General features: G+C 40.7%; 1 protein-coding gene and 1 long non-coding RNA gene across 5 annotated transcripts; both read left to right on the top strand.

Annotated features, from left to right (window-relative positions):
• The first annotated feature begins 11 nt into the window (after positions 1–11).
• On the top strand, positions 12–22,623 carry UROS (uroporphyrinogen III synthase). Of its 4 annotated transcripts, none has more exons than XM_081912857.1 (10): positions 12–60; positions 5,973–6,041; positions 7,444–7,527; positions 10,192–10,288; positions 11,269–11,343; positions 13,303–13,377; positions 17,492–17,575; positions 18,601–18,686; positions 20,248–20,346; positions 21,573–22,623. In XM_081912857.1, the coding sequence occupies exons 2-10, from the start codon at positions 5,979–5,981 to the stop codon at positions 21,696–21,698; spliced, it is 789 nt and encodes a 262-aa protein (XP_081768983.1). In that variant the 5' UTR covers positions 12–60; positions 5,973–5,978; the 3' UTR covers positions 21,699–22,623. The 4 variants fall into 4 exon arrangements, with proteins under 4 accessions (XP_081768983.1, XP_081768982.1, XP_081768981.1 ...); XM_081912856.1 differs by lacking the exon at positions 12–60 and adding an exon at positions 69–223; XM_081912855.1 differs by lacking the exon at positions 12–60 and adding an exon at positions 69–312.
• LOC309370777 lies at positions 13,384–17,277 on the top strand. The gene is made up of 2 exons (XR_014168685.1): positions 13,384–14,842; positions 16,541–17,277. It is a non-coding gene; the product is annotated as an uncharacterized lncRNA (long non-coding RNA).
• Positions 22,624–22,651: the final 28 nt, after the last annotated feature.

The raw sequence follows: 22,651 nt of genomic DNA, 5'->3' as shown, positions 1-22,651 counted from the left end.
CCGGGAAGGAAGGCCGCGCGGCCACGGAAGCCGGGAAGGAAGGCCGCGCTCTTGGCGCTGGCGAGCGCGGGCGCGCAGGTGGGGCGCCGCCGGTGCCGCCTGGAGTGGCCTGCGGGGAAGGCGGGAAGCCTGCGGCTGCGAGGGTCGTGAACAGGATTAGCCCTCCTCCCCTTCCTCGGAAAAGGAGTTCCCCTGGGGACGTCGGGGGTCGCCAGCGGTGGAGGTTTGGGCACCAAGGCAGCAGTGTCAGGGGACAAGCCCTGCCTGGGAAGTAGCAACGCATTGCTCCCAGTGCCAGGGCTGAGCGCTGGGGTAAATATGTAACTGAAACGAGAGCTTCTGGCCATGTGCAGAGTGCTTCCCCCTCTTTCCTGTTGATTAATAGTTACAGCCCACCGAAGAATGAGGGGACAGGGAGCAACTTAGGTCCGCAGTCCGTTTGGCTTATACGATAACACGATGTTTTGATCAAGGAAGATATTATGCTTTTGGTTACAAACGAGCTTTTCATTATTATTATTTATTTCTTACATACATATTCTTTTCCTGCCCCGCCTCCCAGCACTTTGCTTAACATCCAGCCTGATGAAGAGTTCTGGTGAACTTGAAAGCTTGCTCACTATTTTGTGACATTTTGCTTGGTCATAACAAAAGGACTTAGGATTTTTTCGAAATAAAAGTGGCAGCTTGGCCATGCATGCTAATGTAACCTACCTCTTCCTCTGCTTAGCTTATTTCTCTTTGAGAGGGGCTTATTTGTTTGGCATGTAGACAAATGGCAAATAGTGCCCCAGGAAAGAACTTCATCGGCCCTGCTGTGCAGTAACTGAAGGTACTATGTCCTTGCTCTGCTGTACCACAGTTTTATTTCTGAAATAAAAATTGCCGCATACTATGCTGCTTTACACGCTTAAAAGTCCCAGATCCAGACATAAGATGCTAGCCACAGCCATTCAGGGTCCTTGCACATGCACTCATGGTGGAAATATTGCTCCATGGGGCTTGGCTGCTGAGCAGTATTCAGCTAACTTGCAAGAATGTTAATAACTGTTCTTTCTAAGCAGGACTTCCAAGGTCCAGCTATCTCCCTTCTGTTTGGTTGACAGCTGTACACATAAGGCAGTTTAGAAATGACAGCACTGTGCCCTTTGCTTTCCTCAGTAAATAAATAAGAAAGCTGAAGTTCATGTACCCATTTGAAAGAGATTTTTAAACTTGTCTTCCAATGTTTTTAGTCTTCCATGTGCAATTTATTTTGTCAGTGGCTTGTTGCTTTTGCCACATTCATTGCTGGCATGTAGTCCCTGGCCAGAAAAGGCTAGCCAACCCCACTGTAGAATTTAGTGATGGTAGAGAATGGATGAAACTGCTGTATACGTAAGTTGATGCAGAGTTTTGGCTTCCAGTGGTCAACTTGCATCGGAATGTAGTGTGTACTTGCATATGTACATACTAGTGTGTATCATGACCTTAGCCAATGGTGGTGCAGAGGAAGATTGACAGACAGCCGCTCTCCAGCATTTCAGAGAGGGGTTTTTTGCAAGCCTGCCTAAAGATGTGTTTGTGCCAATTATCCTATGCTCTGCAGTTACACGAGCCTTTGATTTAACACTCATATTTTGTAGTGCAGCTTTGCCAAAAGCAACGTAAAGTCCTGTTCCTGAGATTGTGCATAGGATGTTGACCAACAATACTACCGTTATTAGTAGTAGTAGTAGTAGTTTTTTTTGCAAGAAAGGTTATATTTTGGCACGTGTGTGGAGAATCCTTCCTTGATTTTGAAGTGTTTGTGTCAAAATAGCACTGAGAAAGTTTTCAAAACTGTTGGTGTATTTTTATACTTTCTGTGGAATTTGAAACCTAATATAAAACAGGATACACACCATTAAAAAAAAAGAGATCAATGATGGATGCAACAATGCAAATAAATTTTCATTTACAAGTGCTTGAAATATGGATGGATTTAAGACAGTATTGAACACAAAAACATGGAGAAGGCTATCAGTGACAACTAACCTTGAGAGTTGTGTCCTGCCTCCACTGCTGGAAGCCGTATGCTTCTGAATGCCAGTTGCTAGAAGGCGCAGGAGAGGACAATGCTGTTTCAATGAGATCTTTCTTGTGGGCTTCAGATAGGGATTTGGTTGTCTGCCTTTTGTCTGATCCAGCAGGATCTCCTTATATAATTCTCAGTTGACTGAAAAACAAAATATTGCTGTAATTGGGTAGCGGGGGGAGCCGCAGCAAGAGAGTTTAAGATGATGATGCACTCCTGTAGCCTTTGGTACACAAACTCAGCAAGTGACAGCTGTTTTTAGCCATTTTGGCTGAGAGCTAGCTCATTGGGCATGCACATTCTCTTTCCTGGGTGCCTATATTCATGCACATCTGTTGGGATGGCATAATGCCTAGACTTGCAGTGATAACTTAGTCACTCTGATACACAATTGCTAAGGAAAAATGCATTCAAATGATGTAGAGTCCGAACTATTTCCAGGACTATCTCACCTACAGGAGAGCCTTGGCGTATGAGGTCATCACCATATTTGATGCAGTCTGTATCACCTTGTAATTGGTGTTTTTTCCCTAATTAAGCCTGTCGGTATTTAAAAAGAAAAGACAACCAGCTATTTCCAGAGGCTTCTCATTGATGGTTGGAGGTCAAAATGAATGTTATGCTTGCCTGCGGATGTAGCCCCTATGTGGGTCAAAGTGTACTTCTCCATTACATGCCTTCCATCTCAGCTGTACTGTATGAAAAGTAAGCATAAGGCTGAATTGGATAAGTAAGCATACCTTCAAAATATTGAAACTGACAAAAGTTCAAAACAGAGTACGTATTGATTTCCAGGAAGTGAATGTTTAGTTAACTTGACATCAGATTTTGCAAACCACGCACCAAATTTTTAAGATGTAGCTACAATATGGGGGATAGATTCCTGAGAATCACCATTATGTAATGAGGCACCAGAGCTGTATAATTAAATTTGGTATTGAGCTGTCCTGTGGAGTCTGACTAACAATTTATCTAGCCTTAGTCTTGCCTATTCTAACTGGTAGCAGCTCTCTAATGTCTTGGACCAGTGTGTTTCCCAGCCTTTGAGCCCAAGGCCTTTTCAGATGCTGGGCAGTGGCGGACTTTGGGCTTCCAAATTTCAGCAGTGCCCTGTGTGATGCCAGAATTTGGCACCCCTCCCCTGCCTCTCACCTTCTGTTGTTCGTCATTGTTCTGGTGCCCCCTGCGACACCTTCTTGGCTCTGCGTTCAATGTGGGCGAACCATTTGAGCTTCCTGAAATCTGCCTCTGTGCTGGAAACCCGGTACAGTGGTACCTCAGGTTACAGACACTTCAGGTTACAGACTCCGCTAACCCAGAAATAGTACCTCAGGTTAAGAACTTTGCTTCAGGATGAGAACAGAAATTGTGTGGCGGCAGCGGGAGGCCCCATTAGCTAAGGGGTTCCTCAGGTTAAGAACAGTTTCAGGTTAAGAACAGACCTCCAGAACGAATTAAGTTCTTAACACGAGGTACCACTGTATATATCCATTCTGCCCCTGAGTTGTGTCCCCTGAAAATGGGCACCCACATTACATTTTTAGGGGATTTTTCCAGCTTTGCCTGTGGATTTGAATAGTTTTTGGTTTTAAATCTGGAAGTTGTTTTCAGAGTCCCATTAAACTGGCTGACTTTGGTCAGCATATTTACCAGCATATTTACAGTTTTCAAAGCTGGGTGTTTTGTTCTTCAAGAAATGATTTATGTTGTAGCTTAATATTTGTTCTCAGAATGCCTTTGTTCTTTTATCCTGGCAAAGATCCCTCTTCAAACTCAAAAGTATGCATCCTTTTATCAGCTGTCTTCTATGCATTGCACTCTCTGGGATCAGTGTGAAAATAACATTTAGGTTATGGTTTGAATTAATTTATCTCTGAGCTCATGGGATGTTTCCATTTAATTTGTCTATTTTAAAACATATTTAGCTTCTGAAATGATAAATACCTGAAATGCTGATTTACAAAATATTTGGAAAACTTGCACTGATACTTATTTTTGTTTCCCAGTGGTGAAGTAAGATATACGATGGAGAGAACAATTTAATGGACCACTTTGCCTCACAATTGATTGACTTTATGTAGGGTTTAGTTCCTACCGATTATCTTAAATATAATGCAACATTCACATGTATTCCACAGTTAGCCTAGTGATGGAGCTTGGCCTATTTGTGACCATTTAATGCAGTTGCACCTAGATGCTCTGGCAACCAATTCAAACGAGCAGACACAGCTGTGCTAGGAAGCAGTCCTAAGAATGAGAAGCCAGTTTTAGTTACGCTGGCGTAGTACCAGATCCAAACTCTGATCAGGTGTGGGGCTACTGCTGGCTGGGCTTGACCAAAGCTTGGCAGAGGGAAAACAAGAGCTTGAGTTACATCATCTTTTTGTCAGCTTAACTTATTCAGTGTTCCCAAGTCATGTGACCGTGCTGGGCTTAGGATCCAGCCTAAGTTCCACCCTTCTGGGTTTACACAAGCTGAAATTCCACTGGGCTCAACCAGCTGGGTAACTGCTGAGCTGGGATGAAGGACTTAGCGCAGTGTATCTTTGGCTGAGCTGGAGTTGGGGACTTATGCAGACATAGCCCAGCGGAGCCAAGAACCTCCCAGCTCAGCTGGAGATCTGCTGGATCCTAACCCTGCACATTCCAGCAGTTCTAGCCTTAGGGTTGTTCCCTTGGTGTACTACCTCAGAATACAGAGGGTTTGCTGGTTTAAAAATGCATGCATGTAAAAATCATCTTACTGAAAGGTCATATGTCAAAGAGAAGTCTGTAGCCTCAACTAACTTTGTCCTGATGTGTCTAAGCTTTCCATGTACAGTGGTACCTCGGGTTAAGAACTTAATTCATTCCAGAGGTCTGTTCTTAACCTGAAACTGTTCTTAACCTGAAACTGTTCTTAACCCCACTTTAGCTAATGGGGCCTCCCGCTGCCGCTGCACGATTTCTGTTCTCATCCTGAAGCAAAGTTCTTAACCCGAGGTAATATATCCGGGTTAGCAGAGTCTGTAACCTGAAGCGTCTGTAATCTGAAGCGTATGTAACCCGAGGTACCACTGTACAAGAGGTTTTTATATGTGGATACTATTAAGCATGCAATCTCCAATGTAAATTCTGCGTGCAGTTTGAATTGGGTCGGTGACCTGTATAAATAAAATTGGCACACCTGGATACATTGCTTGTGGAGTTTGAACCTGAGTTAGTGTGCCTGGTGGTTTGCAGCCTGTGCCACGATTACATTTGTGAAGAAAATGTGTGAGAACCTTCATTGGATATGGATTTGGCCGGTTCTTTCCCTCTCTCTTCAGAATACATTTAAAGCAAAAGAGTGGTGTCCCTTGCTGGACCTCTGCAGATTTGGAAATTCTGCAATGCATTGTGGGGAGGGGGGTAACTTATTTATAGGCTGATATTTAAACAGGAATGTAGTCGGAAATCATGGCAGGTGCAGCCCTACCCGTTTTGTGCAGGGCAACAAAATAATTCAAGGTGACCTTTCTAGGTAGTGCATGTGCAAATATTTTAAATGATAGCTGTACTGGAAAATAATTCTCTCAACAATTACATGGATTTTTGCAGGCCTACTGGTCTGGCAGACTTTTAAGAAGGTTTGTCATTTTAGCACTAGTATGTAGTAGAGTTAAAAGCAAAATGAATGCCTTTTCTTTCTTATCACTCTTACTTTCCTTGCCATATCATTTGAAAGCAACATGCATTTTGTTCGCCTTATCAGGGTAGATGTTCATGCCCAGAGAATGCACATTAGCTGCTTACTCACTGTGCAACCAACGGCCCTTCAGTGCAGTTGTTAATTGTCCTGTTTCCTGTGATATTCAACTAATGCAGACGTTGTACAGAGAAGAATCCTCTAGATCCAATTTAGATACGATTTTGTTTGTGTTTTTGTATTCTCCAGTAAACAATGAAAGTTCTGTTGCTGAAAGAGCCTAAAGAAAGTGAAAACGGACCAGATCCATATATAAAAGTAAGTAACCTTTTGAAAGAGATTACATTTAGATATTTGTATCTGAATTGTCATTCAACTTAACTCTGAGTTCTGCATTTTAGGTTAATGGACCTGTTCAGATAGCCACAGACAACCACTTGTCCACAGATCATAAATAGGGTACAACTGCATTGTCATAAAAAGTATAGCTATTGCCGGGTTGGGCAGCAGATAGATGTCCTCTCTTCTCGCTACGTGTCTGGAAAGAGTCGTTTGCAGTTTAAGCTAGCTGTAGGCTGGAGGGGAATGCTGAAAGTTGGTAACCCAGAAGGTTAATAATATACCCTTCAAGTGTACTATATTCTCAGATTTCATATATTCAAGCTTCTCTGCTACAGGGGAAAAACTGGTCATGTTTCTCTGTCTGGTAGGAATTGTTTCCTGAAAATAGACGATGTACAGCATTGTTTCGAACTGATCTATGCAACTTCGGTAGTTAACATGTAGTTTGGATTCTAAGGAAGCATATGTTGGTGTAAAATATAGCTGTCTCCCATATACCCCCCACAATACCTTAAGATGTGAAGTGGCCTCGCTAAAAATGCCTGCATCTTCTGAAGCAAGATAGGGGTTCACAAGGAAAAACACATTTCTGATAGTTGAATGTAACATTGAATGTATTGTTGAAGCTTACAGCCATGTCAGGGGAGGGGAACGAAGGCATGTGCAAGCTCAGTCTTGCTGTAGCTGCTCCTCATAATTCTAAACCATGGTTTAGCATTAGGTGTAAACCAAGCCAACAGCTGTGTGGTTGGTTGGTTGGTTGGTTGATTGATTGATTGATTGATTGATTGATTTGGGTTTTCATTTCACTTGTATGAAGAGTACATTAAAATACCACCTCTAGTCGCTAGGAAACATGCAACAATAATCTGGTGTTTTATCTATGTTACACACAGACCAGTGCACGTAGTGCATAAGGGAATCATGCAGATATGAAGTTCCATAATTATTCTTAAAGTGGGCTGCATGACTTCAAGGACAGCAAAGCTATTTAGTCTACATATAACCAAATGTAGGCCTGTTTTGAAGGACAACTGTTTTACACCGCAGGGCAGCTGTTGCATGTCCTCTAGCATAAGCCTTGTAATTATGAACATGCACGCAGGGGCGATTTTTAAGTAACTTAAGGCACTTGGTCCAATGCAGCTGGCTTTTAAATAAAAACGCAAGTTTGCTTTTTTACCTAATCATGATTTGTTCTAAGTTATGCTGTTACCACTAAACAACAGTACAATCCTATACATTACTCAGAAGTAAATCTAATTGTTTTCCGTGACATTTACTCCCAGCCTGTTACCTTACTGATTTAAATGTTAAGAATAATTTTAATGTGTCAATCCTTATCTTATCCCAAAATTGTATGTCCCTTCATTCATAGGAACTGGGTTTGCACGGGCTTGAAGCAACTTTGATCCCAGTTTTAGCATTTGAATTTACATCTCTCCAAGCTTTCTCTGAAAGGGTAAGTCTTAACATTCTCTTCCTGTTAATAGCCTGTTCGGCAAAAAAAAAAAGCATCTAATTTTTAAAAACCCATTTGTTGGATTAGGAATGTAGGTTGCCATGGTATATAGCATTATGTTGACTAGAAGGGGTCTCTGCCCTATTTGAACCTCAGTTGCTTCTGGCCATAGGGGCATCTGGTATTTTATACTCTTTGAATATGATTTTTGTTTACCAGTTTGGGGGTTTTAGATGTGACACTCAGTTAACACATGCATTATGGAACTGTAAGAGCCCTATTTCTTTTACCATTTTATACTCCATTCCAAAGAATACTTAATTGGAGGTTGGTCCCATTCATTGCCCTAAGGGTTGCTTCCTACTTACATATGTTTAAAGCTTCATCCTAAATCTCAAAGGTTAATTTAGTGCCCTGACAACCTAGATCAAAATATATGAGAATTGTTTTTTTAAAAAAATTCCTGCTTTTTAAAAAAAATTCCTGCTTTTTTAGGTATCTAAGTGACTTAAATGAATATTTTTTTCAGCATGTTTATGAGCTTGTGAACTGAATGGTCTTATAGGGCCTGTCAGTCACTGAAACAGAGCTTTAAATACTAAGTAGTGTGATGACAAAATAGCAATGAGTTGAGCTGTGGGTGATCCTGCTTTGATGCTACCATTTTGACAAGGACACTTGTTTCTGCCACAGGATTAAAGGAAAATGTTTTTTTTAATTACTTGTTTATAAATTTGAGTAATTAAACCTCATTACTAGCTGAGCACGTGCTTCTGAAGCTAAGAAAAGAGCTGCTAACCTCCATTTAAATAGGGGAATAGAAGCTGGTGTGTCATTCCTAGCACACTGTAAATGCATGAAAAGCATTTTATTTTCTTGGAGGTTACTCTGGGGCAGGTTATTAGCGCAATCTTTCGTTTCGCATATCTCTTGCCAAACCATTCAGCTGCAAAAACAAAGCTACTGGGATGTAGGAAAAAATACCAATCAGTAAGTGAGCCAGCTTTGAGTCTGATTATGCCCACAGCTAGGATTATGAGCCACAGTTGATCACAGGTATAGTTCCCTTGAGCTAGTGTCCGGATGGTGCTATTTCTGTAATTACACTTGCATTATATAAATAGTACTCTAAAGGGATGCTTAAAAGAAACATAAATCTTGAGATTTCTCTCTCACTCTTTCTGTATACACACACACACAAGCATACAAACAAATATGCTTGATAATGGGAGTTGGAATTGTAGACGCTTGTTGAAGGCTTAGACTATAAAGCCATATCAGTATCTAAACTATGTAACTGAATTATATATACTGTAAATGGTATTTTTAAGCTTAAGTAATATTTCTGTTTCAGCCTAAGCTTTTTCACATTTCCAAGACGGTGAGCTACAGTCCAGAGTCTTGAATGTCCTTGGAGTTTGCTTTGCTGGCTATGGCCAGTGAAGTTCTGAGAGTGCACAGAGCTCCTTTCCTTTCTATAGGTTACAATAGGAAAGCCCTAGTTACATGTTTAGGGCTATTTTTTTGGATCACGGTAATTGACTTGGACACATAATTACATTGAGGGTTTATATAAGGTGTAGCCAACTTAGTGGCCTCTAGATGTTGCTGGGCCACAGCTTCCACAATCCCTCATCATTGGCCATGAGGACTGGGCTTGATGGAAGTTGAAATCCAGCAACACCTGCAAGGCACCATGTTGGTGATCCCTGATTTACATATTCTGGCTGTGTATCACTGGCATCATTTAAGCTTTGTAGGGGAAACCAAGACCCCTGGGAAGCTGGTGGAAGCTTCACCAGAACTCCATTTGCTACAACATACTGTGGTTGTTTTATGGCGTCAAGTTTCATCTGGTAAAATGTGGCCTTGTGTACAAAGGCTAAGGCTAGAACCTAGTTTTTGTATTGATCTGCGGGTGCTGAGGTCCATTCTTCTAATCTTGTAAGCTGTTGCCTCAGTTCAGCAGAGCAGAGCATCAGATTTTTAGCGGTAGTTTGTTGTTCTACACCTCACTGATTCTGCCGAGAGAAAGTTGAACAGTTATTATGATGTTCCACAATAATTTTTCCTGCCCCATTAGTTGTGGGGAAAGCAATGAGTCTATTATTGTCGACAAGGATTCTCAAAATTTAGAGTTTTCGAGGCTGCCCAACTTAAACACACATGATTTCCTCCTTATGAAAGAATATGTCTAGGCAGGCATACAGACAGTGATATCAAAAATTCACTTGTCAGTTATTCAAGGAACATTTCCCTTTAGGCAATGAATCACACAATAACATCTATTTGCTATCCTGGGGTAACTTTACAGTAGGCTGTGACACTCAGTGACAACTCCAGAGTCTTGGATTCTGAAGTCCCATCAAGCAATTGTTTTCTTACTGACCTGAAGTCAGCTGTAGGTCATGCTACCAACATGTTAAAGTTCTATTGTAAAATGATAGGCTGCTGTTGAACTCAGACCATAGAAAACACAAACAAACAAACAAAAGACTTAACAGTATTGTTAATGCAGGACTTACCGGTAATAATCTGGTGAAAATACTACTAAGGACACCAGGAGCCTTTGCTTTAAAAAGCAGCAGATGGAAGACTTTTTGTTGTGTTTGGTTTATCATCGTTAACTTACGTTTATTTTTCTCAATTTTTGTTGATGGATAGGTTTTTCACCCTCAACAGTATTCTGGACTAATTTTTACCAGCCCAAGAGCTGTAGAAGCCTTCAGATTATGTCTGGATGATAATACTAAAAAGAAAGGTAAATGGGAATTTAGACAATATCATTAAATGTGGTGAATTACTTTACTCTTTTCTCTTGAGATACAATCATACCTCGGGTTAAAGTAGCTTCGGGTTGAGCGTTTTCGGGTTGCACTTCGCGTTACTTCCGGGTTTCGCTGCTTGTGCATGCGCAGACGCTAAAAATGATGTCATGCACATCCGCAGCTGCAGACACGAGTTGCATTCTCTTCAGGATGCAAACGGGGCTCCGGAACCACTGTATATGCCTTAAAATGCTCCCCCCCCCCAAATAAGCCCTTGAGTGTATAAACAGTTGAAGGGCTATTAGAATTCTCCATCATTTTTTTTGGGGGGGGGATGTTTATCATCCTACAGCAGAACCTTAACCATGTCTATTCAAAAGGAAGACTTACAGAATTCAGTGGGACTTGCCCCAGTTAAGTGGAGTTAGGATTGCAATCGTAGTGAGTCACTGGATCAGATATTTTCAGAAGTTTTCTACCACATCCTTTTGTACTGGGATAATGCAGTTACCTATGAGTGGTGGTATTAATTCAGTGCATTGCTTAGGAACTTATTATATGCCCTGGCTTCCTTTTCTTTTGAGCAGTGCTGTGTTAATGTCAGTATTTTGATGCCAGCAGCGTCATGTGGACGCTGTGAAAAAACTGAGTCCATGAGCATCACCCATCCCACAATGAACACCCATCTGGAAGCACTCCAGATATATGGATTAAGAAAGCAGCTTCAGACAAGTAACTGAAAGAAGCGTCTATTCAGCCATATTTTTGAAGCATATTGGAGTACTGAACAAAAACACATTTTTGTTTGCTTTGCATAGTCACTGACATTTATACTGTAGTAATAGTTATTAATATTTTGCTGAGCCCACACATTTTTCAAATAAACGTTCTTTGGTGGGGCATGTCCAAATCAGCAGTTTAGTATTTATACTGTATTGCAAAATGCTTACACATAATTTTAACGATTTCACAGTTTGGAAAAATTCTCTGAGAGAAAAGTGGAATACCAAATCCATTTATGTGGTGGGAAAAGCTACAGCTGAACTAGGTAAGCCACATTTTTAAAAGGCCTATAAAAATATTAATAAAAAGCTATACGCCATACTTTGCAAAAAATACTGATGCTTATTTCTAGTTCCCTACTATTTACTTCTTAATGGTCAAAATATTTGTCAGCCAGGAGGATTTGTCAGCCAGCATCTGACCAGGAAATGAAAATGGGTCAAATCTAAACTCATGCCAGAATGCTGAGCCATAAGCAGCCTAGGTTGTTGTCAAGGCAGGAAGCACAAGTTTCTGGGATTGGAGCAAGGGAGCAAGCAATCATATGAGCAAGAGCAGCTATAGAATGCCCACCTAACAAGGTCCTTTAAACCAGTGGGTGGTGTGAGTAAGTCTGGGAGGACATCATACCTTTGGGAGCCCTTTTGGACTGCTTGCTGTAAGGGGTAGTAGATTCATTGGTTCTAGCCAATAGAAACTGAACTTACAGACTGAACTTCACCATCTTGTGAAAATATATCGGATCACTTCTGATTAGGTTCGCTTGAGGATGGGACAGGGTGCCTGGCACATGGCTGTTTGGATGTAAGCCCCATCGGGCTTATTCCCAGTTAGGTGTATCTTGGATTACAGCCTTGGGAACAGCCAAGGATTACAGCCTCTTTTTCTCAGGATTAAAGACCTTCTCGAAGTAGGCAGAATGTCATCATCTTTAAAAGAAACAGATGTTTTCTTTTTTTAAAAAAAAAATCTCCCCTGACCCAGAATATTTTTTTAAATTATTGTTCACTTTCAAATTTTCCATTCTTTGAGAAGGTAACTGAACACACTCTTAAGTGAAGAGAGTTTCCATGGCCTTTTTGAGTCCTGCTGGGACCGTCTGACTCAAGCATAAAATAGATATTGCTCTGGTTTTGCTGGTCAGTCTAGGGACCTCCAGGGAAAGTGCAGCCCCATTGGTTCTTCTGGACATTTTATCTGCTTTTGATTTCACTTAATATCTGTGTGAAACCTCCAGGATGGACCACCTGAGAATTTAGTGTGGTGTTACCAACCATTGGTGGCACTCAGCTCATTCTCTTTTATAAAGGTCCATCAGTTTTGCATAATTCTAGGTTTAGCAGTGCAGGTCAGGAGGTGGAAACGGAGAGTATATATGCTGTGCTCTGCTATGACTCATGGCTGTAATGTGGTTTGAATAAGACTGTTTTGGAAACTGCAGCTCCTGCAAACTGCTGCAGTGCACCTTGTTTCTGCTGTGAGATTGAGAGAGCTTGTTATTCCAATGCTCAATTGATTGCATGAGCTGCAAGTATGCTTCCTGGCGCAACACAGGGTGCTGGGTTTTTACATTTAAATCCCTCTACTCTGAACCCAGGTTTCCAGATAGACCCCTCTCCTAATTCTACCACAAACTCCTACTTTCTCTTTACACACACATACAAAATACTTGTGTCCTTCTTACTACAATGAGAGATAGAAGGATTCAAGGGCAAGCTGTCATTTAACACATTTCTAGCTTGCCCTTTATGGCAGTTTGAACCTGTTTCTCTAATTCCAGTCCTACAACACAGTAGCAAACATTTATATTTAACAGGCAATTTTGAGAGATGGGCAGGGGAACCCCTACCCATGTAGGAGCATCTTGAATAGAAGTGGAAGCAAAGCACTGCTGCTATACCTTTGTGTTGCATTGCTTCAGCTGCTATGGATCAAAAAGGTATTTGGTGCACTCCTTGGTGCAGTGTTCCAGTTATCAGAATCTGAGCTACAAAGGCGAATCCTGTTTTGTTCCGTGGCTGTACTGTTGCGTTGTTTTCCATGAAGTCGATCAAGTCGTTGGATAACAAATTATAATTCTCACTAGTATGTATCTCTATAAAGTGCATTTTAAACATTGATTTATGATAATGTCACAAAGTATTTTTTAAAATACGAATATCCTCACTGACTCAGTAGAACTTTCAACTCATCCCAAGGAATCATTTTTCTCTTTTTCTTTCAGTGGCTGAAATAGGTCTCACATCACAAGGAGAGAGCTCTGGGAATGCTGAAAAACTAGCTGAATACATTTGTTCTAGTAAGCAGAATAACATTTTTCAACGATTGGGTTATTGTTTTATCATTTTCTATTGTCATACACATTTTCTTTAAAAAAGGGTTATGCTCTATAAAGAATGCATATTTTTCTATCCTGGTTGACAATGAAAAGTCCAGAATCCTGTAGGACCTGTATGAAAATAGTTGCATTGTTTTTCAAGATTCCTTGTCTTCAGAGATGACTTTGGCTGTGTTGCTTGGGCAAATATATCAACTGGCTCCTTAATTAAATAGGTAGTGTTAGTCTTTTTCCTCAAGACAGATCTTAAGGTCTTTTAGAATTTAATGTCTCTGCATAATTTGTTATAGAAGAAGGAGAAACTGCCGGGGCTGGTGCCTCTTACATTGGCCAGAGCTATCAGGCTGTTACTCTTTTTCTCCTTCTTTTTTGTAAACACAAGTTTAAAAAGATTAGCATTACTTTTCAGATATCACATTGGCATTTCAATTAACCGACACAAGCCTTGGTAGGATTGATATTAACATATTTTGCTTTTATCTCTCAAAATAACGCTCTGTATTCTGTCTCAAGCCCTTTGTTGCTTCCTGTAATTTATTACTAACATATCTGTGGTGACTAATAAAACTTCAGTTTGCAATTAGGTTATTCTGATAAATCTGTGCAGACTCCTAATAAGGTCCCTCAGCTTGATTTTACTGGAATGAGCCTGTTTTCTTCACCCTGGAGGAAACTCAGGAGCTTAAGACTAAGAGGCAAGAATGTACTTGTAGCATTTAAAATAAACACCCCAAACAATGTTTTCTTTTATCCAGTTTAAAAATAATTTGGAAAAAAGCAAATCCTCTGGAAATAGTAGGACCAGAGAATTTTAAATTGTTTTACCCCTCCACTTTCTCCAATCCAGATCACCTAATTTCATGGGCAAACCTTCCAGGCATTCCTAGCTTGGCTCAGAAGTGCAACACATGTTTTCTTAATATGTGTATGCACCGATCCTGAATGTGCAAGCATGCAACAGAAATATATACACAAATCTATATTATCTATCTAGTGCTGGGGCGTGGGGGGGCACAAAAGTGCCTTTAAGAAGAATGAGTAGAATAGAGATGAGGTTTCAGTAGGAGCCATGTGATTTCTGCCTGGCGTTTCCTAAATCAGTTGTGAAGAAGCAAGCTGTACACATTAGGCAAAGGACCACACTCTTCCTCTGCTCCAGATTAATCTCTCTGCTTGTGGTTGGGTAATGGAGTGTGACCTATGAGCCTCTTGAAAACACCAGACCATTATAAGAATACAGGCAGCTTGAATGATTGAAAACCAGAAGTGAGTGTTCCTTCAGTTGGAAGCTGAATGTCTGACGGTGCTTCCGTGGCTTCTGATTGGCTTCAGGAGTTGCTTGCAGCCAAACAGAAGCCACATTTTGGAATTCAAATGTTTCAGAAGTCAAACGGACGTCCAGAACGGATTCTGTTCAATATCCGAGGTACAGGGGACTTCCGGGTCGGCGCCATCGCCGAATGGCGGGCTCCCTCCGAGCTCCGGAGGGAGCCTGCTCGGCAGGGGCTGGGTCCTACCGCACCGGCGATGCGGGGACCCTTAAAAACCACGGCCACGGAGGCCGTGGACATGGAGACTCGGCTGGCACCGTTAGCGCCCTCTCGATTCGTGAAGGAGCCTTTTTAAAGGCTACGGATCGGGTGCCGGGGAGGAGCGTGGTGCTTTGAGTCCTCTGCTATCCCTGCCGAGCGCAGCCGCATGCCATCCGGCGGAGAGCGCTGACTTCTTCTATTGAAAATTTGGACCCAAAAGAAGAACCCGTGAGTAATTGGAATATGGACTAAAAAGAGGGATAAATTTTTAGAATTTGGAGCGAACGGGGGAGGTGGAAAAAAGGAAGTCAGCCCCCCCCCAAATTGTAGAAGAGCCAAAACAAAGGACTGGATAACTAAGATCGAGAGGAACCTTATCTTGCCGAACTAGCAACTTCGCGAGGGAAATTTATAAGATTGAGCTGGAGGAGAAAAGTGGAATTCGTATTAAAAAGCAACCCCCCCGGAATCCCTGGAGCGATTCGTGAAAATGCCTGGAGAAGAATAACGGAGGTTTTGACAGCTGTCAAAGAGCTGTCAAAACGGAAGAATGAAATTGAGACTTTGTTATGAGGACTTTGCCGGTTACATTTGTTATAAATTGGAGATAAATTGTTTCAAATAAGGATTTATAAGATATTTGGACTGGCGGATGTGATCTGGAAGGGAACTTTGTTATTGTAATCCACCTAGAGGAGCTGAGGGACATTGCATGTGTTTTCGACGGGAAACTTGAACAGTTGGATAGAACTTTTAATCTCCTGGGAAACTGCAGAAATGGAACATTATTTTGTCTACAGAGGCCTACACTTTACTGGAAACAATGGATTAATCTGTTGAAAAATGAAAGGAACATGATGTAATGTTTTGCTCCTGAATAACAAGCCTCTGTAGAGACACTAGAAGCCTTTGGAAAAAGAACATTTCTGTGAGGGAACAGGGAAGTAAAAAGGAGGAGAGTGATTGACAAGAACAAGGAAACAACAAGAACTGGACAGAACTGGAGTGGGAACATTTGGGATATCCAGATTTGACAAGCTTATGGATATAAAATTGGAGTTTATACTCCTGGATATAAAAATCTGGATAGAAGAAATGGGCCCCCTTTGATAGACTCCTTCTATGATTGGACATCTGTAATTTAAAAAAAAAAAGAAGACCGGTAAAGAACCAGAGGGATGTGGGTTTAGTGAAATGAGGGTTCATCAGGAAGACATTAGAAGTGGAGGGATAGGAGGAACGCAACAGGGAAAGAGGGGAGGGAAATTTGGAATCCAAAGGTTGTAAAATTATTGTTTGTTTTTATTCTATTTTCATCTGTACTATATTTGAAAGGGGGGAACTCGTGGAAGGGAATAGGTCGACCTTAGGGGATGGAAATTTGGATAAATTGAGTTATTGATGATGAGTGTATTTTGGGAATAAGAATTTGTTGAATATTATTGCTTTTTTGGAAGATTTGGAACACAAGAGGGGGTGGGGAGGGGAAGTCCTGGATATTGGAAAAAGTTTATGAATTGGATTTTATTTGTTTTAATTTGGAAAACCTTAATAAAATTATTTTTTTTAAAAAAAAAAAAACAATATCCGAGGTACAACTGTATAAGAGCCCTGCTGCATGTAGTCTAGAATTGAATTCCCAACAGTGGCCATACAGATTCTTCTGGGAAGCAGGATATGAGGGCAACTGCCCTCTTCTCTTTTGCCCCCAGCATCTGATATTCAGAGGTATAGTTTTTGTGGCCAAATAAAAGACTTCCTTTCCATGAATGTGTCTTAATCCATTTCTAGAATCAGCTAAGCTAATGACTACCAGCGCATCTTGCAACAGTGAATTCCATAAATTGATTTACAAAAATATGTTGTATGAATGTATACAAGGCTGACTGTTCTCCAAGAAGAAGGTCTGTCTGAGGACATTTGTGTGATGGTTCCCCTAAGAGAACTTGTCGGGGTTCAAAAAGGTGAATGTCCATTTTAAAGACCAGAAAATGGGTGTGTTATATATCCCCAATAAGACAACTTGTATCTGGAACATCTTTTCAAACCGCCCTGTTCCTTCTTGTGACAGCCTTGACCTTTCCTTTGTGTGGAATGTCAGACAGCAAATTTATTCAGCTGAAATGAGTCTTTAAATAGCTAAACAAGTATGAGGAATGCCAAGTGACTGAAGGGGAGGGAGAAAACTTATTAAGATGATTGGAAGCATTGTGCTTGGTAGCTCTCCGTTGAATAGCAAAGAAATGGAGCATAGCAAGGCAATCTATCTTTTTGCCAGAACTCTTTAGCCAAAATATCCATGCCTTGGCAATGGAAACCTGGTTTTTTTTTTAATTAAAAAAATGCTATAGAGCTTCTGCTGTATGTGAAACACCTATGTGCCTTGAACTTTATTTTCAGTAGTCTTAAGGGTGCAAGTAACACATACCATACTTTTCACTGTGTGTTTGTAGTGTGATGGTTTAGAAGTATTATCTAGGGGACTTTGTGCTTAAAATGACCTCATGAATTAAATATATTTTTATTTTATTTTTTGCAAACAGGGGAGTCACCCAATTCATTGCCTCTGTTTTTTCCTTGCGGGGCTCTCAAAAGGGAAACCCTTCCAACAATGCTCAGCGGGAAAGGTTTGATTTAAATCGTTTAAAGTATTTTTGAAGTTTGGTCCTTCAATTTGAGAAACACAGAGTGCATGAGAGACAGTGCCGATTATCAGACCAATAACAGGCGCTGCATACTTGTGGACTCTATCAAACATTGCCATCTCAGTGGTGCTACTGGGTAGTTTATGTTGATGCTCTTTCTGTGACAACCTGAATCAGTCCAAGGGGCAAGTTCATCCTAATGCAGCCTGCAAATTCTCAGTGTGTGCCCCATGTTTGCCTTTGTTGAAATCAGAAGAGTGGTGCATAAGTGAACCTATACATCATCCCCATATACAATAAGTCATCCTCACCCATTTCTCTGGCAAGCACAACAAGGCAGGTCACTGCCACTTAAATAATCAATTAAGATGGTTCCTGGGGTTGGTGATGATGACTCAGCATGCTATTTTGGCATAGCATATTCAGTTACAGTGCCTGCATTTTTTAGCCCTTGAAAAATATTCAGGTAGAAGAAGAGGCGGAGTTTGGATTTGATATCCCGCTTTATCACTACCCGAAGGAGTCTCAAAGCTGCTAACAATCTCCTTTCCCTTCCTCCCCCACAACAAACACTCTGTGAGGTGAGTGGGGCTGAGAGACTTCAGAGTTTTGTGACTAGCCCAAGGTCACCCAGCAGCTGCATGAGGAAGAGCGGGGACGCGAACCCCGTTCACCAGATTATGAGTCTACCGCTCTTAACCATTACACCACACTGGTACATAGTGTTGTGTGGGATTTTTGTTCAGTTTATCCCATATGCTTTGATTAGCAAGTCTTTGCATGTTTATTGTAAATGACAATAAACCCTTAAAATATTTTCCCCCAAAATAATTTTGTTTTCAAAACAAATAGGTGTTGTTGTTTTTTTAGATTTGGGGCAGCATCTGCTAGATACCCATCCATGTTAGTATTAATGCTCAGTATGACATCAGTTTAAATGTTTCTGTTTTGATTTAACTGAAACTGATAAGTTTAATCGCTAATATATTTCACTGTTTTTGTTGAAGGCATTGCACTAGAAGGCCTTACTGTTTACCAAACTACTCAACATCTTAATCTTCAAGACTCCTTGAGGAATTATTTCTCACAACAGGTATCTCACTTCCCAAGTGAGCATTTATCTACATTATGATAAATTTTATTACGTTCTCTTGGTTGTCTGTTAAGTTACTATTGCCAAGGACAACCAGCAAGCTGCTTAAGCAATTTCTCCAGCCCCCTCCGCTAGCTGTGGAGGCAGAATTCCTCTGGCTGTGCTTTTAGTCATCTTAGATATAATGCATTTGTTTGATAAAAATGGAAGTGGTCCCCAGACATTTTTGTGATACGAGACACAATAGCTCTTAAACCTATTGATGGTTTTATGTTATATAATCCTTGAACATTTCTTACCACACTAATGGTATAGACATATATCTTTTTTCCTCCTGCAATTGAGATGTTCAACCTATTTTAGATGCACTCACAGAAAGAAATGAAATAATCTCACCTTCCAGCTAACTTGTTCCCAGCTTCATGGGGTTTTTTATGGGTTATGACAGTGATCTAGAATTAGAAGGGTCCTAGTAAAGTAAAGTAAAGTAAAATACTAAAGTAAAGTGGTCTTTGCTGTCCACATGTCCCGGAAGCTGTACGCCAGCTCCCTCGGCCAATAAAGCGAGATGAGCGCCGCAACCCCAGAGTCAGCCATGACTGGACCTAATGGTCAGGGGTCCCTTTACCTTTACAAAAGTAAATGGGGCTGCTGCCAATTAGGTGGACTTGAGGTTATATCTTACTGGCTTCGTCTTGTACTTCCTAAAACTTTTTATTTTTGTAGAAAAATCTTTTTCTTTCTTTCTGCAGTAAAACATTTATTGTTCTAAGGGAATTCACACTGTTGAATGTAAAGGATTAACGCAGGTTGTTCATTTGCACCATCTCCGCCTGTGCCCCTCAGTGGGAAGTAGGAATTTTGAAGGGATGCTGTTTTTTCCATGCTGAATACTTTTAGGAGAGATCTTCCTCTAATGCCATTGTTGAGATTAGTTCTCTAGCTCACGTATATTTTTTATGCCACAGCAGGCTGTCTTCCACACAACTGAATGCTTGACTCTGCATGGTCATTTGTGGAACATATACTTGGTGTTGGATCAGTAGCCCAAAGTAAGTTTAGAAGGGAGCCCTTGAAGGATTTTTGTTTGTTTAAAAGTCCATTAGAAAGGAGAGGTTATATTGGTTGTGGGAGCTTGACTGTAGGATCCAAGCTACACAGTTGCCTATTGCAATTAGAAATGTGAGGTTCATGAGCAAAACTTCAAGTAACTATGTTACTATGAGGAATTGTTTGTAGACAGGTATAAAAAGGACTTCTTTCAGGAAACATTAGCCTGGTCTTCTAGTGACCTCCTCCCAATCAAACTTCATGCATTCTTGGGCAAAACAGCAAGTGAAGTGTGATGTTGTGTTGCTATATGTACATGTGGTAAGAGCCCCCCCCCCCCCCGCTAGCTGTAATATCCACTGCAGCAACTTCAGAACCAAGCTGACTTTTAAGCTGCAAACTGGCCATGGTGAATACAAAACAAAAAAACAACCCTGGATGAACATACATCAAGAGATTCAACCAGGAAAGAAATATCAGCTCTCCTTGTCTTTTAAATATTTTTCCACAGGGTATTCCTGCAAGTATCACGTTTTTCAGTCCATCTGGCGTCAAATATTGTATGAAGCAGATTCAGGAATTGGCTGGTGATCACTTCCCCCAAATTAAGGTACAAATCTGTTGGAGAGGTAATGTTGCATTTGGTTCAAACAGAATCCTGATTCAAGGTCTTGGATTCCTGATTATCATTTTGTTTTAAGCTTTTCTATCTCTTAACTTTGTGCTGTGGGTGGCAACTGTTCACTGTCAATTGCCTTAATATCCTTTGTAGAAAGACACTTTATGAATTGAGGGACATGTTTTTCCTATAGTGTCGAGGGATACAAAACTTATTTACTGACTCAGAATCACATTAATCTATGGCTGTTTCAGTGTGTTAGCAACCAAACAGTAATGAGAGTTTGATATACAACCATTATGGAATAACTGCAGGGAAAAGAAGCAGCAAAGGCATGCACGCCATTGGAAGCCAACACCATTTCACTTGATTTATTTCTTCACTTCACTGTTTGCAGAATATGAATTATCAACCACTTGTGACATTGAGTGCATATTCGCATGTGTTTATATTTTACCACCCGGGTGGGGGTGGAGATTTGTATTGAGGCCGCAACACAAAGAGGGAGGGAGATCATATTTTCCACCCATGTTGCAGTTCTGATGAAAGTCACCATCCTGAAAACGCTATTGGCATCAATAGCTGCTTTCACCCTGGGATAAATAGTGGGGGTGGGGTGCAAAGAGTTGTCCAGCTGCACCACAATCCCAATCTAGTAATAGTTTACACTTTGAGCAGGACAAACCATGATATCTGGTCTGGATGTAATGCAAAACCAAGTGGGTCCAACAAGGAGGAGCAAAACAGGAGAGACTAGCATGTGCACACTAAACCATTAAAGATGGGTAATACGACATGTGAGCAAAGCCATTCTATAGTTTGAGCATGAACACAGCATATATTAAGATGGGACTTAATTTCCTGCCGTACTTGAATTTTGAATTAGTAGTGCGAACTTGCTTGGTATGTAATTTCAAGGCTGGCTATTGGTACCAGATATAAGTTAAAGAGGGTAGGTTGACATTTATTAGTCCAAACTTCATTGGTATGAGAAAATAAGTTCAATAGATCTTTATTGCAACTTGAAGACCAATGAAAAGTGATGCATTTTAGCCCTTGATCCAAAACCACATACATACATGAGTTTGGAATACATTTCTGAAAGGCTAGAATGTTGATCTACTTAGGAAAATGTTATCAGGCAGCTGGCTGACATAGCAAGATCTGAAGTCAATACTGTATCGGTCTCTACTGTGTTAACACGAGTGTCATTTCAGTTTGCTGCTATAGGTCCAACAACAGCTGAAGCTATAACTGCTCAAGGCGTCTCAGTGAGCTGCATTGCCAGTAGCCCAACTCCAGAGGATCTCACTGCTTGCATTAAAAGGAGTCTCCAGTTGTAGAACTGACGGATTTTAAGGCTATGTGTATTTGATATTATTCTATTTCGCAGAAATGACATCTCTAAAATGAAAACTTATTGTCAGTGGGTGTAACATTCATTGGGATTAGAAGTCACATTCAGCTCTGGCCTGTAAGACACTTAATGTATGCCTTTATACTGTATTAACAGTGGTGCTAAATACAAATTAAAATGGACAGTAATAGTAGCTGTCTAGCACATTTAACAGCTTGTCTAATCTTACCCTGATAAATGTGAGCTTATATTTTTTTTAAGTTTTAGAAATAGTAATAATGAAGCATTAGGTGTTCTGTTGCCTTCTAATTCTCATATTTAATGTAAGCAATGTTGCTATAATCCAGATGCAGTTTTCATTGCACCTAAGTTCCCTTCAGAAATCCAGGGTAGATTTCAATGTCGGGTTATGGTCAGTGCAAGCGTTGCAACCTGCCAGACAGATTAATCCCCTATGTGCTGTTCTGGGAATTCTTCTGACGCCCCTGAGCCAATTTCAGGTGGGGGGCAGAGGGAAGAGAAAAGAGAAAGCTCAATTGCATGAGTGAAAACCCTCGTGCTGATTGGACACTTTACATGAAATTTGCCTTGACTAAAAGCAGACTTCCAGAGACACTCCACCATACACTTGGGGTGGGGTATTGGTTGCCTCCTATGTACTTTACACCTTATGCAGATTTTCGTAATTGTACGTTCTCTGCTACTGTGAATAATAGCATATAAATGGAACATTTGCTCATAGGCTGTGAATATTTCAAATTAGTCGCTTCTGACAAGCGTTCTGTATATCAAGTATCTCAGTTTATACAAGCACATTGTGTGCTCCTGTTTAAATCATGTTTTGCATCATCCATGGAAAGAGGGAAAGAATGATTTCTAAGTCACAATTCCAATAAACAAGTTACAAAATATTCTTGATGTTCTGGTTATACCTTGAAA

The sequence above is a fragment of the Podarcis melisellensis genome (genome assembly GCF_964234715.1).
Source record: "Podarcis melisellensis genome assembly, chromosome: 5".
Taxonomy (NCBI): Eukaryota; Metazoa; Chordata; class Lepidosauria; order Squamata; family Lacertidae; genus Podarcis; species Podarcis melisellensis.
Note: the sequence above shows the minus strand (reverse complement) of the source record. Positions and strands in the feature narration are given on the sequence as shown.